Genomic DNA, 15,833 nt, shown 5'->3' with positions numbered 1-15,833 from the left:
ATTGGGATTAACAGTAGTCGTGGTAAACAGAAGTGCCTGTCAGGCTACTCTAGATCTCTAGATCCAGCTTGCTGTGTCTGCTTTTCCTCTGTTGAGGAAGCTGCAGGCTCACTCTTAACAGCTCCTGGGCCTGCGCAGAGAAGGGTGGCACCTGGTGGTGAGGGGCAGTATTGTGTGATCAATCTTCACAATCTGTGTGTGTGAAAAGCAGAGCTTTACCCCTAAGTAACTTTGAGAAAGACTTCCTTTGCTGCATGCATCCACTTAATCGAAGCCTGGGACAACCAGGTGACCTAAGATAACTTGTTCCCATGACTGATGGGACCTAGTCACTCGGTAAAGAGTCCAGCCCTTTTGGTTGGAAGCAGGCAGCCCTATCTTTTTACCCTTGCCATATACATATTTGTACTTGGTGCGAATTTTCAGTGGGTCCCTGACCCTTGGGGCATTTGTTTCTACAATTCAGAATAGTGTCTTTGAAGAGTGTATGGAAACTAATTGTTCTCCTGAGTCCTTGCCAATCTACGCTTTAATTGGGGGCTTTCTAAGGTTAAAAATATTGCAGAAGAATCTCTGTTCAAGCATTTGTTGGCTGTTTGAACTCAAAGAAGGAGCGACCTTGTACAGTTTCAATTTTTCTAAAGTATATATGCGTGTACAGCTGCGGGCTTTCAGAAATTATGCTCTGTCATTTTTCCAATTAGTGTTAAGGTCACAAAAATTCAATTCTAAAATGACACACACATTTCCCTTCCCTCTTCTATCAGATACGACTCGTTGGTTCAGTCCCAAGCGAGGGAGCTCTCCCTTCAGCGGCAGCAAATTAAGGATAGCCATGACATCTGTGTCATTTACCGTCAACACATGAGCACCATGATCAAGGCGTTTGAGGAGCTTCTGCAGGCCAGTGATGTGGACAGTTGTGTGGCCGAGGGCTTCCGGGAGCAGCTAACACAGTGTGCTGGACTGCTAGAGCAACTGGAGAAGCTATTTCTCCATGGTAAGTTGGAAGAGGCACTCACAATGACTCTCTGTGACTTCTTTGGTGGGTACCGGCAGATCTGACTCCTTGGCTTTGCTGCACACACTGACCTGGCTGTTCTGCCCTTAAGCCCAAAGAGACTTCTTCTCCACAGTCCTCGCACCTTCCGTCTCTTGTTCCTCCTTGCTTTTCTCAGCCATCCTACTGGGTAAGTTCTCCTGGACAATCTCTGTAAGACAGCAGTAGTCCTATCACTCACCGACATCACTGTCCCCTCTCCTGCTCCATTTTTCTTGGTTCTCATAGTCAGGAAGTAAGTGAGTGAGTGAGTGAGTGAGTTTAGTCTTGTGGTGTGTAGAGTGGTCCATGAGAGGAAGTACCTTATCTCTGGTCATGTTGAGAATGCATGGCCATGCTGGAGTTTTACAACTGATCTCTTAGCATAAGTCTGTTCCCTCTAGATCTATTTAAATTCTTGATGTTGTAGACATTGCTTGGTTGAAGCATCACAGTGCTCTTAGAATTGGACAATAACTCAGTGTCATCGTCACTGTTCTATTGCTTTGAAGAGACCATGACCAAGGCAGCTCTTAAGAAAAAGAAAGCATTTATTTGGCATTTGCTTAGAATTTCAGGAGTGTTGTACATTGTCACCATGGTGGGGAACATGGCAGAATGCAGACAGTAGCTGAGAGCTACATCATCCTTTGTAGGAGATGAGGAGTACGACACTGGTCTTGTGTGGGCTTTTGACACCTCAAAGCCCACTCCCAGTGATACATTTCCTCCAACACATCCACACCTCTTAATCCTTATAATTCTCTCAAATAGTGCTACTTCCTGGTGGCTAAGTATTCAAACATTTGATCCTCTGGGGGGCGTTTTGTTAGGTCTTGGCTTTATGAGTGACATGTGGTTCTCATGACCAAGTCCTACTAGTCGGATGTGTTCAATGTAAATTGAGGCTAACCCCTCAGAACTGCGTGCTTTACAGATTAGGAACCTGGCCTTAACTGAGGATGTTAGTTTCCCGGAGACACGGGGCACTTGGTAATGCCAGGCTTAACTGTTCTTCAGCCTCCATTAACAGAGAACCGATTGTTCACCTTGGTCCCTTTATGTACAGTTTAGTTCCAGGATAAACACAGGGTAGTCCACCCATCCAGTAGCCATTAGTGGTTTTCCTAAAGACCTGTCATAGACTGGCTTCCTGCCATTCACTCCATAAGAGCTTTTAGGATCAGGGTAGGAGCACTAGTCTATTTGCAGCTCTATAAAGGCCGTTCTCTCTGGCTCATGTGTTCTAAATAAGCTTACTTTCACTTACTAGTGCAGAAGTAACTGGGTGTTAGACAAATAAAACTGGATTGACCAAGCCAGTAATGTTTTGTTGTATTTTCTTCAGACCGCCCTGGCCCTGGTCTTGGCCAGGGAGGTGAGGTGAGGTGCGTCTGGCACCAGCTGCTCTCCCTCTTCAGCTGCTGCTCAGTGCCTTCTCTCTTCGCCAGAATCTGACAAATATCCCACCTGTTGTTTCCTCTGGAGGTAGGAACATTTCAGAGCTCGCAGATGGCACAAGTGTAGAACCTCATTTTCTTTGAGGTACAAAGGCCACAGGAACCTCACTGCAGCGTCCTCTCTGTGTGTGGAATAAAAAGGCACAGAGACTGATATTTCTTGGCTGCCGTGTAAAAGGTGTGGCTCTTGCCTTATGAACTGGGTTTATAATAAAGTAATTGGTATATACGTAAGGTAGTTGTATGGCACAAGTTGTCAAACATTTAAATAATATTTAAATAATTTAAGTAATACCAAGCAGTACTGTGGAATTATAGATAGGCAGACACTACTTTGATCGTATCATATGTGCAGCCATGCTTGGGCGGCCTCGAGTTTCTGTGCCCCGACCCTGTAGGAACGTGTGTTTTTTCATAGCAACAGGACTCTTTGCAACCTTTCCCTTTGCTCAGAGATTGATAACACACATTAAGCTTTAGTGTCTGCAGAACATTTTCTATATAAATGTCCCTTGCCTTATTTGATGATTCCCAGGGGATGGACGCTTAGGTTGTGTCCATTTGGGGACTGTTATAAAGAACACTGACTTGGAATCTCGGTGCATTCTTGCTATTTTTGTCACAGCATTTGGTTGGCAGAATCTGAAGGTCTGTAGTTTTCAGCTCTCCCACAAGGCCAGACACAGAGTATCTCTGTAACTGGAGTTGCAGTCAGGGTTTCCAGCATAGCTTTATCATAGTATCTTCAAGGACAAGTTGCATATGAGGAATGCAGTAATTGAGCAAAGTGCTAGAATTGATGCAGAGACAATTGGGAGATAGCCCCTCAATTAACTCAGTATGGCTGTCAAGGTTTAGCCACTTAAATATAAGCCAGTGACTAAGGATCCTTTGCCTTGACACTTTTCCTCTTTTCTTCTCAAGACTTCCCCTGGTCTGATGGAAAAAACAGTGCAGGGATGCAGAAAGCGGCTTTCATTGTATGTTTGTTGTATTCTCAGCACAGGAGGAAATATACACTACCTTATTTCTATGAGGAGCATAGGTTAGCTCACTTGGACAAGGTCACCCAGGAGATAGGAGAGTCCGAATTGGAGATTTTCTTTCACAGCCTGTCCTAACCACTTTGATCTATGTGTCCCTATCTCATTTCTGTCAGGCTGGCTATGCTGACCGAGGGTTGCTGTTATATTTCCTGTTCTGTGACTGCTCAGACCAGTGCCTTTCTACACAGGCTGGACTCCCTATATAGATATTGAGTTGATCCTCTCCAAGTTTTCTTTGTTCACCCCAAACAGAAGAGAGAGCTTGTTCCTGTTCTTCACTCAGGGTTATCTGCAACTCACACCTGACAGTCTGACTTTGTGGTATAGGCTATCAGAGGGATGCTACAGTGGCCTTCGGAGTCAGAAATTGGAATTAATACCCTCATTCGACTTGAAAGGTCAGATATCTTCTATGGAAGTAATAACACCTACTTTGACCGAGTTGTTTGTGAGGATTAAGTGATATTTTAAGTTTCTCATGTTGCTCTTGGAAACATTGGGAGTTCAGGAGGTGACAACAATGATTGCAAGAGGTACCAGGTCTGACTACAGCTTGATATTGCCATGGTTGGTTGATATCCATGGGAGGCCTGCCCTTTTCTGAAGAGAAACCGAGGAAGAGTGGGTTGGGAGGTAGGGTAGAGGGGAGGTCAAAGCTGGGAAGGACTGGAGAAGACGGAAAACATTGGACAGGGTATGAAAGAGAAGAGAAGGGAAGGGAAAAGGGAAGGGAAAGGTAGGGGGAAGGAAGGGGAGGGTTACAACAGTGGCCCAGGCTGTCAAACAAAGGGTTCTGACTTCTGTCACCATGGAATCACTTCCTCTATGTAAAGTAGTTCTTGCTTCAAAGATGTAGCCCAGATGCCTGGCATGGTAGTACAGGTTTATCATCCCAAGCAGGGTTGAGGAAAGAAGATTGTGGATTTGTGACTGGCCTGGGATACATAGTAGATCCTGCCTTAAAGTAAACATGAACCTGAAGGGTGGAAGGGGGAGGCACAAAGCTTTCTCCATCCCCCCCCCCAAGTTCCTCTCTGACTGATGCTGGACTATGTTGCCTTCTCTGGAGTCATCTCACCGTTACCATGCTGGCCCTCATCACCACACACTGTAACTGTCTCTCTCCCTGGAGGTAAGCTCACTGAGGGCAGACATGACAGCTCTGCATCCCTCCTTATACCCTCCGTATGTGCCAGGCTCCTGAGAGCAGCCGTGGTGGACAGGAAGAAAGAAGAATGGGCTTGAGTTGGCGATGCCAGGAACTTGGGTTTGAGTGTGAGGACCATGTGGAGTCTGGGTGAGAAATTGTGTTCAGAAGAGGCTTCTGAAGAGTAGCAGGGGACAGGATGGTACAGCCAGTCACAAGTCACAAGTCACTTTCTCATTGTGGTCTTCTTGTTGGCCACCCAAGAAAGGGAAAGCTAGCTTTTATTTAAATGTGTTTTAGAACATGATACTCCCTCACTGCATGAGCTCACAGTTCTTCGGTTTGCCAGAGAGCTGGAAGCAGTGCTTCTGTGTGGTGCATCCCAAGCTCCTGCAATAGCCGACAGATGGTCTCCTGCCACCTATGTGGAGGCAGTTTCCACCGAGAAACTCAGTTTATCAGTTGTTGCGATCCCCTCATGAATCCTACAATGACAGCCATTTGTCACTTCACTTTAAAAGGACCCTTTTGCGATGGAGGAATGGATGTAATATAAGCTACTCAGATCTTTTATTTAACAATGAGCGAGCTTACTCTGTTGGTGGTACTGGGGCACTTCCTTTTGCGGGCATGAGACCTGATCTTTGATGGTTTTAAGATGTGCTGGTGGTTGGGAAGCTTAGGATGCTTACAGCTTTCCTAGACCGAAGACATCTGCTATGTGCTTGAAGGAAATAGCTCTCAGTGCACTGATACCCACGGAGCAGGCTACCATCTTGTGTTTGCTTGGCGGTACTTACATAGCTCCTAGCTGTTGGCATGGCTGGTCTGGCCTTGAGTTCTGAGGTTGGAGGCTTTTCGTCAGCTGAAGTCTGGTGAACAACCCCAGTGCCAACTAGGCTGTTCTTTCAGAAGATAGGTGCCTGACCCATTAGGGACCATCCTGCACTCTGGGACTGTGAGATTTGGCTCAGTCACTGTGACTTCCTCCTTTTAGGAAGAGTACAGAGGACAGATATAGGCACTAGAGACTTGAGAGCATCTTCCAGGCTGGTCAGCTGCCAGCCTCTGGAGTCTCCCTAGTATGGCAAAGGTAAGACCAAGACAATCCAGAAATAGATCATTACTATACCTGCCCTGGCCCTGCTCGCTTCTGAGCTGTAACCTGCAGTGACGTGAGATTGGAGCACAGAGCCTTGCACTTGGACTTCTTGCTGCAAAGTGGAAGCAAGTGCTGGTACCCTAGGGTTAGAGTGAACCCAAGGCAGAGGGAACATTCTAAAGCATTATACTCAGGGGCTGGGGCCTCCATACTGGGCCATGTGTCTTTTTTTTCTGTGGGTAACAGTACAGTACAGTATCAGGTATGTGGTGTCTGACCTGCCACGCAGGCCTCCCTGTGAGAACTGTAAGCTGAACCACGATATAAAACAAACCCACTGCTCTGGTGTTCTTTTTCCTTACAGGTGATGTTTTGGGACTTTTCCTTCAGGAGTTTAGAGCTCTGTGGGTACAGTCTAATTATAGTCTCATTTTTCAAGGCAACGATAGAAGGGCTTTTTTTTTTCTCTTCTTTAGCCATGCATCAGTTTCTTCAAAGAGCTCATCCTGGTCTGCAATTTCCAGAGTTTTGAAGTATTTTTAAAATAAAGTTGTTAGTTGCTTTGAAATCTGGGCCTGTGCATCCTTTCAAGCGATGACACGCAAGAACAGAGCACAGCGTCTTTTTCCCAGCAGCATCCTGTGCTTTATTTTGTTTTCTTTTGTTGTTTCTGTTAGTCATTTCCCCTGCTGTCGACAGTGGCCTTTTCAACTGCACTCAACTGCACTTTTCAATACTGCTTTCCCCACTAATCCCAGTTCTGAGAGTCTTTCCTAGAGAAATAATTTAAATGCAGATAAAGCCATGTGCACAGATATATTTGTGTCATTTATTTACTAAAATGAAAATTTGGAGATGACCTAAATACCCACTAGGGAACTGCAAGATACAGGCCACGTGCGCCTGCCATAGAATGTTAGCATAATCTTCACAATGGAGGTCTCTAAAGCAAACTTAGTAGGAGAAATGCATATTCTAAAATGGATTGTGCAAAAAATGAAATCAGCATCATCTCTGCCCACATGCATGGAACGGAGAACAGAAGGCAGTTGAGGATCGTTCCAGCTTAGGGGAGGGGCAGGAAGAGGGAGGCTTTATGATTCTACTGCTCACTCCCCATGGTGAGCATATAGTCTTCTAGTTCCACTGTATATTTGTGTCATGTTCTGTGGTGCTAGGGTTGGAACCCAGAACTTCACCTATGCTGTACTGTGTCATAGCCCGTGGGCTCTACCACTACACTTGCTCTCTAGCCCTCCTTTTATTTTGTATCTGCATATGTACCTGCTCATGTGTGTACAGGTGTGTCTGTGCAGGGGTGTGTCTGTGTGTATGTTTGTCTGTGCATATGTAAGGTGGGGCCTGCTGGAGTAGAGGACAGGTTGATGTTACACGACTACCCTGTCTTCCATATCATTCAGCTTGGAGATTACTGATTTTTCTAGACGACCTTTGTAAGAAGCCCTGAGGATCTTCTGCCTCCCTGTCTCCAGTGCTCGAATTATAGACATAAGCTGCTGCTTTAAAACTTTATATATTGGTAGGTGCTAGGGATCAAACTGGTCCTCATGTTTGTATGGCGCTCTGCTGACAACTGTCTCCCTAGACCCAGCAGCACAGCCTGTACTTTTTTTTAATGATAAAACAGTCTTACTAAGTTGCTTAAACTGACTTGAATTTAGGATCCTCCTGCCTTGATCTCCTAAGCAGCTAGAATGACAGGCCTTTGCTACTAGGCCCTGTGTTTGAGACAGGAAGGAGCAGCATCCAGAAAAACCATTGTGGCCGCTTTCTATATTCAGTCCTGTCATCTGGACCCAGTTCCTGAGTAGCTAGTATGAGTAAACCGAACTGAAAATGATTGTTTTCAGGAGCTTTAAATAGACAGGTCCATAGCTCTGCAAATACCTGAACAAGGAAGTACCAGCAAACCATTTTGAAAACTGTTGTCATCCTCTGATGTTCTCTCTGTTTCCAGGAAAATCAGCCAGAGTGGAACCACATCCCCAGAATGAACTGCTAAAGAGGTGAGTGTGTAGCAGTTGCTAAGAAAACCCCAGGACTGTCCAGCTTTGGTTTTCCTGCCAGTTCTTTTAACTTAAGGCTCCCTTTCTTTCTGTAACTTTGCTGTTTCTTGTAAACAAGGCACCAGTATCCACTACTGTAAATCCTGCAGCCTCACATCAGGCTCAGGTGATTTCCTGTCAGCGACTGCAAGCAGATCTTCCTGTAGGTACCTGAAGGGTCCACTGTCCTAAGGCTGGCACTCATGCACGTGTTCTATTCCCCATTCCTTCACCTCCTACCTTCTTCCTGCCCCGTGGCTCCTTATTCTCCGGACTCTGGCTGTGCATAGCTCTGCACTTTGCCACCTTCCCTGGGCAGTAGGAAAACCATTTCTCAGAGGCAGCTGGAGCAGAAATGGCCACGCACCTTGCCAACATGTTTCTCTCTGCTGCGGGATTGGCTGGTCTTGCCATGCCATGTGACATAATTGCGTGAGGTACTTAGCTGTGCGGTCTGCACTAGTTTCCCATTTGGCTCGCCCCTCCTTAAAGAGAACAGCATTGTCTAGCACCAGCTAGGATTTACCCTTTTTGCTTCTCACACCACAAGGCAAGCATTTCCATTTGCTGTTCAGGATGAGGAGCCTGCGGATCAGAGCTACACACCAGCAATTGAGTGGCAGATCTAGGACTAGAACTCAAGTCTTTCTTGCTCTGGCACTAGTTTTTCTGTGCTGCCTTTTAAGAATAACATGAAACATGGATTGTATGCTTTCTTTTGGCCTGCTGGCTGTGCTGAGGACTGGCCTCCTTCCGTCCGAACATTGTGATGCTCCATCCGCATGCTGTGGAGCACCTTCCTTCATGTGTGTGGCCATTGGGGGTCCGTGGAGTGGGACGAAGACATGGATAGTCTGGGATGCAGAAGCACAGATGTCATTGGCATCACAGAGGCCACCAGCATCATTACAGAAAGCAGGCAGGGGGGTGTCCCTATCAAGGCTTCTCTAGTCATAAAAGAAACACTCTTCCCTCTGCAGTATCACCAAAGGTCCCTCCTAGTTCAACCTATGGATCCATTTTTATTTTACATCCTACTGGCAGCTGTGGAGATGGAAAGGCATGCTTCATTGAGTGGCACTGGTCCCACCATGGCATCTGAAAAATCAAGCCAGCAGTGTTGGGACCTCCCTGGATTATGTCTGTGACAGAGACATGACTGGAGGGGCAGACTGGGCCCACTGAGTGGTCCACAGAAGCTGTGTTAGGAATTCTCAGCCCAACACTCTTCTACAGGACTAATGGGGGTCTCTGAGGTTAGGGAAGGAAGAGTGAAACCAGTGGAAGAAAGGCAGGGACCTCTTTCTGCCCTCTTCAGCCAGGTGTCTCTCCTTGCCATCTCTGGCAGCTCTTTTTCCCCTTGTGCTCCACCATTTTCAGCTGTAGACTCAGCACTCAGGTCATTCCTGAGCTAATGGAGTGGGTACCCTTGGCCCTCCTCTACATTTGCAAGGCAGCAGCATGCCCAGCACCCAGCACACTGTCTGGGCGCAGCTGCACTCCTGTTTACCTGTTAATGGATGCACTGCAGCTTCCGAGTCTTTTGCTCTTGTCTAAGTGCATGAATAATGAGACCGGCCACTGACAAGAAGTAATAGGGAAAGGGAACAGTGCAAAGAACTTAAGGAGCTTATCTCCAGTGGAGATTCACACGGGCTCTTCACAGTGTTCAGGTGGGTTTTCCTAGTGGCTTACCCAGTCCTTGCCAATACAGCTTACTAACCAAATGATTGCCAGAATCATGATATGGAAGTCTGCAGGGGGATCATGAAAACTTTCAGATTTTTTTAAGGCCAAGACCATCTAATAGAGTTGGATGGAGTCTCACACCCTCCTGAGTCTGTGGGGTCAGGTAGGCGTAGGTCAGATCTGAGAGGTACCACTTATGAGCTGAGATAGCCCCCCGGCTCATGATGAGCCGTGGTTGCCTCGGTTGTCAAGGGCAGTCATGCTTTCTTCCTCAGAGTGTGTTTGTCAGGAACAAGACCCAGATCCGAGAGAGCAGCCCTGGGATGGAGTAGCACTCGATGGGCGCCCTGACTCAAGCCCATTCTGTTTTCAGAATGTTACCGCTTAATGTTGTAAAGAAACAAACAGGCTGGCTGATGTGGCTTGGATGGCCAGTCACAAAAGAGAAATAACCCTAAGTATTCAAATATGAGGTCAAGCTTAGGATCAGAATGTGAGAAATGACGTTTCATTTTTAAATTTCAAAAATTAATTTCTTTTTATTAATTTTTTGGTAATATCATATGTGTACTCTATTTATATCATAGTTTCTTCCCTTTAATTCCCCCCATGTTCTCTTCCTTCTCACATTCATGGCCTCTTACTCTTATAATTGTTACATATATATTTGTATATAAATTTATAAATAGTCTACACTAGATGATCTCAGCAGGTTGCAGTTGGAAATGACTTGTCTTTCAATCTTGAATGTTAAGGACTGAGGAAGACAGCTTACCCTACCAACATCTCCTGCCTGAATCTCCTGAGCCTTCTGCCTCTCATGCTCTGTCAGATGATGAAATGTCTGAGAAATCCTTCCTGTCCAGAGACCCAAAGCCAGATAGCGAGACTGAGAAGTACCCAGCAATGGCGAGCCATTTTCCTCAAGGTAAGCGACACGTCACTAAGCACCAGAGGCAGAACCGGCTGTCTTGCCAATGAAGGGAGAAGCCCTGAGGGCCAGAGCTCCTTGTGGAGAGTGGTTTATCACTAGAAGGACCTATGGTGTGAGAAGTGTGGGTGGCAGCGGGAAGCCGTGATCACTTTTTAAATGCTGACTTGTATGGTTTCCCATTCTGCTCTTTCTTCTCACAGGCTGGGCTGAAAGTCCTGGGGTGGATACCTGGAGTTAGTTGCCTTCTTTGGTTTCTACACATCCAGAAACATGTCACGTAAGGTGTGACTATTGCCTGTAGAGTCAGGCCCTTTGTTAGGGTTTACTCAAGCTGCTGCAGATAAATCCTGGGGATTGCAGGCAGCACAAATCATTCCTCACAATTCTGGTGCCTTATAGGCAGTGTAGTTGAGTTCTAGTGAGAATCCTCTTCCCACTTGAATCCTGGAATAAAGGAAGAAAGGTCAGGGGAACTCCTTGTGGTTTATGCCACAAGGACATTAATTTTATTCATAGGTATCCTTCTGATCTAATTTCCTCCACTGCCTCCACCCCCTGATAGCATCATGTCTGTGCTGAGGTCTTGAACGCAGGACTTCCAGAGACACACATGTTCTGCCGTGCTCTGCTTCTGGCTGTGCTTCCCTGAGCATGTCAGCTTCTTCTGTTTGCACAGGAAGTTGGACTTAGTGATTGTCATTCCACATATCTCAAACATTCAAAGGATCATAGACACAGAGCAGATGTGCTAAGCAAATTTTCCCACCAAAGGGTTAAATAGTGAATATCTGTAGCTGTGCAAGGTGTGTCCTTCTGCATTCCTGCAGCTCTCCTGCAAGGTGTGTCCTCCTGCATTCCCACAGCTCTCCTGCAAGGGTGTGTCCTCCTGCATTCAGCTACAGTATACTCACATATAATAAATAAATAAATCTTTTTAAAAAAAGAAAAGAAAAGTGGAGGAAGGGAGAGTGGGAGTTTAATCCTCTGCTAAGTAGGTGAGCATCAGTTTGAGGCCTGGGCTTCATGAAACCCCAGCTCTCCTGCAAGGGTGTGTCCTCCTGCAAGACAGCTACAGTATACTCACATATAATAAATAAATAAATCTTTTTAAAAAAAGAAAAGAAAAGTGGAGGAAGGGAGAGTGGGAGTTTAATCCTCTGCTAAGTAGGTGAGCATCAGTTTGAGGCCTGGGCTTCATGAAACCCCAGCTCTCCTGCAAGGGTGTGTCCTCCTGCATTCCCACAGCTCTCCTGCAAGGGTGTGTCCTCCTGCTTTTGTGCAGCTCTGCTATGAAGCACAAAGTGGCTACAGGTGATGGGCATGATCCACACGAGTTGCATTTACAAGAACGTAATGGGTTTGGACCAAAGTCCATGGTTTTAGGTCTTTGATATGTGTAGACTCTGGACATCTCTTGATGGTCTCTGATCTCCTGTTTACTCCAGGACATATTTTTCTAAGGCTCTACAGTGGATTCTGTAGCATAAACTGGACACTAGCATTTTTTGCTATTTTAAAAATAAATCGTGTTGAGCTTAAATTACATAAACCATTGCTTACAGAACTATTTGAAGCTTTTGGTTTACACAGCTAGATTTCTTTTGAATGGAGATGTTCCACCAGTGTATTAGTGAGATTAGAGTCAAGTCTTTAGCCCAGGGTGTGTTCTGAGACTCCTCTGAACACTCATGTCCCACCTCTTAGACATACCTAGAATATGGCATGTACATTCTCGATAGAACTCAGGGATCAGCCAGATCTTCCAGTAGCCAGTTACGTGGACCTCATTTCCTGGGAGTTCTGGGGCAATCCCTCAGATTTTTATCAATTTGTGAGCACTCGATTTCTCTGTTACTTCTGGTTGTGGATTCTGCCTTCATCTACTTTAGGTTGGACCATAAATCATTTCCCTCCTTTTACACTAGTCCACTGTGACACTCAGTCCCCTTCCAAATACTGAGACTGCAGTATGAGGCCTGGTCACATGGGTACACCTTGCCACGAGTATGGTTGAGTGCTGGAATATGGAAGTCATTATGACAGAGGTGCTGTGTCATTCAGAGGGAATGTGATCTCTCGTTTTCTATGTGTCCTGGGGCAGAGCTCTCTTCTGCCTCTCACTGTATTTTGTTTTTAAAATGGTAATATATATAAGATAAAATAGATAATAGATAAAAGTTTAATTTTTCCAAGTTTCCTTGGGGTCCAGGCCTGTCTCCTGGATTGTCTGTGTGGGATGTGCGGAGCTCCCTGGGCTGCTCATGCACATTCCCAGCTCTGTTCCTGAGTAGGAACCCCGCTCTCTAGAGCCGTCCAAATACATCCACTCTTTCCTTTGGTTGGTTTGTTTCTCTTCGGCCTTCTTGTCTTTGCATCCATTTTTCCTTTTGTCATGTTTGTAATCTTCATAGAGATAATTTAGCATCTTTATTCTTTGCTCACTTAACATTTTATCATAGACTTTCTGACATATTGTTACATAATGTCATTTCTAATGACTGTAGAACAGTCCTTTGAATGGCTGAACTGTCGTTTTCCTTCTGTTCCTAGTGCTCAGCATTTAAGTCATTTCTAGAAATTCACAATTGTAAACAGTTGGGGGGGGGGCTCTTAAACACAAAGCCTTGCTCTTATTTGATGACATTTTCTTAATATAGATTCTCCAAATTGGAACTACCTGGCAGAAGACACACATTTTTTTTTCCTATTCTTTCATTCTTGTGTCTGGTAGCTTTTTACAAGATTTATAGTTTTTCTGAGTTAACACTTAGGGAAGAGTTTACTATTACCATATCTCCCATTTTGGAAAGGCCAGTATAGTGTTTCTTTCTTCTCAGGATGGCTGCATAATTAATACATAGTATCTAATTCCACTGGGAGTGTGTCCTCCAGCTCTGTGATAATTCTCACTCCCAGCCAAAGACTCAGTGTCAGATGGCTTGTTTGCAACGACATCGCCCCACAACCTGCACTGTGTGAGTCAAGTAAACCAGCAAGGTGGACTCTGGGCTGAAGGGCTTCTGGAAGAAGGTTGGCCGGGGCCTCCAGGCTGGGCTGGGAGGGCCAGTGCTGGGTACGGCACGAGTGTGCCAGACAGCCTTCCCCTCCGAGCTGCTGTGGGAGGCAGGCGTTCCACCAAATGACTTGCCACACTTCTGGCATTAATAGGAGATAGCGGAAAGACTGGGAATTAAGTCATCTCATAAACATTCAAATTCATGGCAAAATTACTATTTAATTAGGAAAAGATCTGTAACATTGTGCTACTTTTAAATGAAAGCCATTTTGGAGGAATTAAAACTGGGTCATAACATTAGTATAATGTTTTAAAACAAACATTACTAAGACATACTGAGTGTACCCTAATTGATGAATTAAAGACATTAGTTTTGCCTCTGGATACTTAATGTGATTATGTTTTAAACCCTGACTCTGGAAATCCACCTCTAGACTGAAACTGTTGCCTTATTTTTCTCTGCTGAAGTGAGAGGAACAGAGGGTAAAAAATTGATGCATGTTCTTCTTGGAAATTTGGAAAAATTAAGTTTGTGTATATTACGTGATATGTTTAAATGTCTAATGAGGTTTTGAGAAACCTGAAATCTATCACTCTGACGTTACTGCAATTCATAGCCCATTGTGTTTGCTTCTCTGGTATGTTTGCTTTTGCTGTCCTTATGTTCTTACATAGAGAGCTGCGATTATGTTGTAACCAATTTCATAGATTTTGAAATTTAACATAATAATACATTTTCCATGGTATTTATAGTTTTCATAACATAATCTAATAGCTGCGTAATTCCTCTTCATAGCGAATGGACCTCGGTTCAACAAATAATTTGAGGTGTTACAGTTTCCTGTTACGTGGAGTAAAGCTCTGATGCGTATTTTCATACATTCTGGCAAATGCCTGTGAGCATTTCACATGAGCTCCTTAAATAGTCCTGAAAGCAGAGCAATTTGGGAAAAGACATTGGAGAACGTTCCTAAACCTAAAGATATAAATTGCCCCAGAAGGTCATCTGCATTTATATGCACACAGCAGGTGATGTAAAAAACACACTTTGTATTACCTTTCTCCCTGGCATATTTTTAAGACTTGAAATTAATGAGTGATAGATAAATGGATAACATATTCCTTGGACCTCCCCCAAAAAGGAAAAAAACTAGTCTTGAAAAATATCTATATTCATTATGAAGGTAGTTTAATCAGCTCTCAGGCAATTCAGGCCGACTTGAAAGTGATCTGTTAGTTTTACCATAAGGAAGATTTTAAATTAATATTTGATATTGAAAAGAATAAAAGACTACATTACAGTTAGCATTAAAATTGTATGGCGTATAATTTTTGCGCGTGATGTAAAGTGGCTTCCTTGTGGAGGGCTGCAGAGAGCCATTACGGAGATGTGGCGATGGGCTGTGCGAGATAGCTTGGCCTCCCCCAAGCTTGGAAAAGAATTGCCAGCTGCTGACTATCTCGATAGATCCAATAGTGTTGAAATTTCAACATCTCTGCATAATCTATAAATTATTCAATTTGTTGGGGGCTTCATACTTTAAATTTAAGATGTTCTTCCTTCCTACAGACTTACTAATGGAACACATACAGGAAATTCGAACTTTGAGAAAGCATTTGGAAGAATCTATTAAAACAAATGAGAAGCTCCGGAAACAGCTGGAACGCCAGGGGTCTGAGGCTGACCAAGGTGAGGAGGGGCCATTCCCAGGGTAAGAGTTGGGTCGGGTAGGTGCTGCTCTGTGGTGTGTTTGTCTAAAGAGGCTCTCTGTGGACCGGGTGGGTTGGAGAGGTCTGCCAGCCTCTGGGGTCCTAAGCTGTAGCTGGGCCCTCACTGTAGAGGTATAAATAGGGATTCTAAAAGAGAATAGAACCATAGTTTACCTTTTCATCAATAATGGACCAAAAATTGTCAGCATTTAGCAGTCTGGCAAATCTTTATATCAAAAGTGGCAAACAATATTCCCATACAGCAGTTTGCTCTGAAGTGAATGGTCTTCCTTGAAAACTGAATATCTGTCAGACATTCATTCACAAAGTTTAGAAGCAATCAGTTCCACTGTGTGCTTTTTAACCGTGCTCTCCCTTCTCTCCTCCTCACTTTTGTTGTGTCAAGTTGGTTGGGTTGACCTGGGTGTGGATGTAGCGCTTCTGTTGATTGGTTCTGACTTTGACCAGTCCAGTCCTAGTTGTTTTGAGACACAGAGTATTAAATGAGGCAGTATCATGAACAGAGCCTTGCTCAGTGCTCACTCAATAAACAGTTGCTTTTATCACTGTTTTATTTTGCTATTTCATAGAGCATGGCCAGTTTAACTCCCAATGTGTCACTGA

At 44.7% G+C, this 15,833-nt stretch overlaps 1 protein-coding gene across 3 annotated transcripts in view; it reads left to right on the top strand.

Moving 5' to 3' along the window:
- Positions 1–15,833, top strand: part of Cdk5rap2 (CDK5 regulatory subunit associated protein 2) — a 173,905-nt gene that overhangs the window by 132,269 nt on the left and 25,803 nt on the right. For all 3 annotated transcript variants that reach the window (XM_052176652.1, XM_052176649.1, XM_052176650.1), the window contains 4 exons: positions 768–1,000; positions 7,773–7,821; positions 10,305–10,477; positions 15,070–15,189. In XM_052176652.1, the coding sequence (XP_052032612.1) occupies positions 768–1,000; positions 7,773–7,821; positions 10,305–10,477; positions 15,070–15,189 (575 nt within the window). The remainder of the gene's footprint in view (positions 1–767; positions 1,001–7,772; positions 7,822–10,304; positions 10,478–15,069; positions 15,190–15,833) is intronic.

The sequence above is a fragment of the Apodemus sylvaticus genome, chromosome 3, assembly GCF_947179515.1.
Source record: "Apodemus sylvaticus chromosome 3, mApoSyl1.1, whole genome shotgun sequence".
Taxonomy (NCBI): Eukaryota; Metazoa; Chordata; class Mammalia; order Rodentia; family Muridae; genus Apodemus; species Apodemus sylvaticus.
This window is presented reverse-complemented; position numbering and strand designations above follow the sequence as displayed.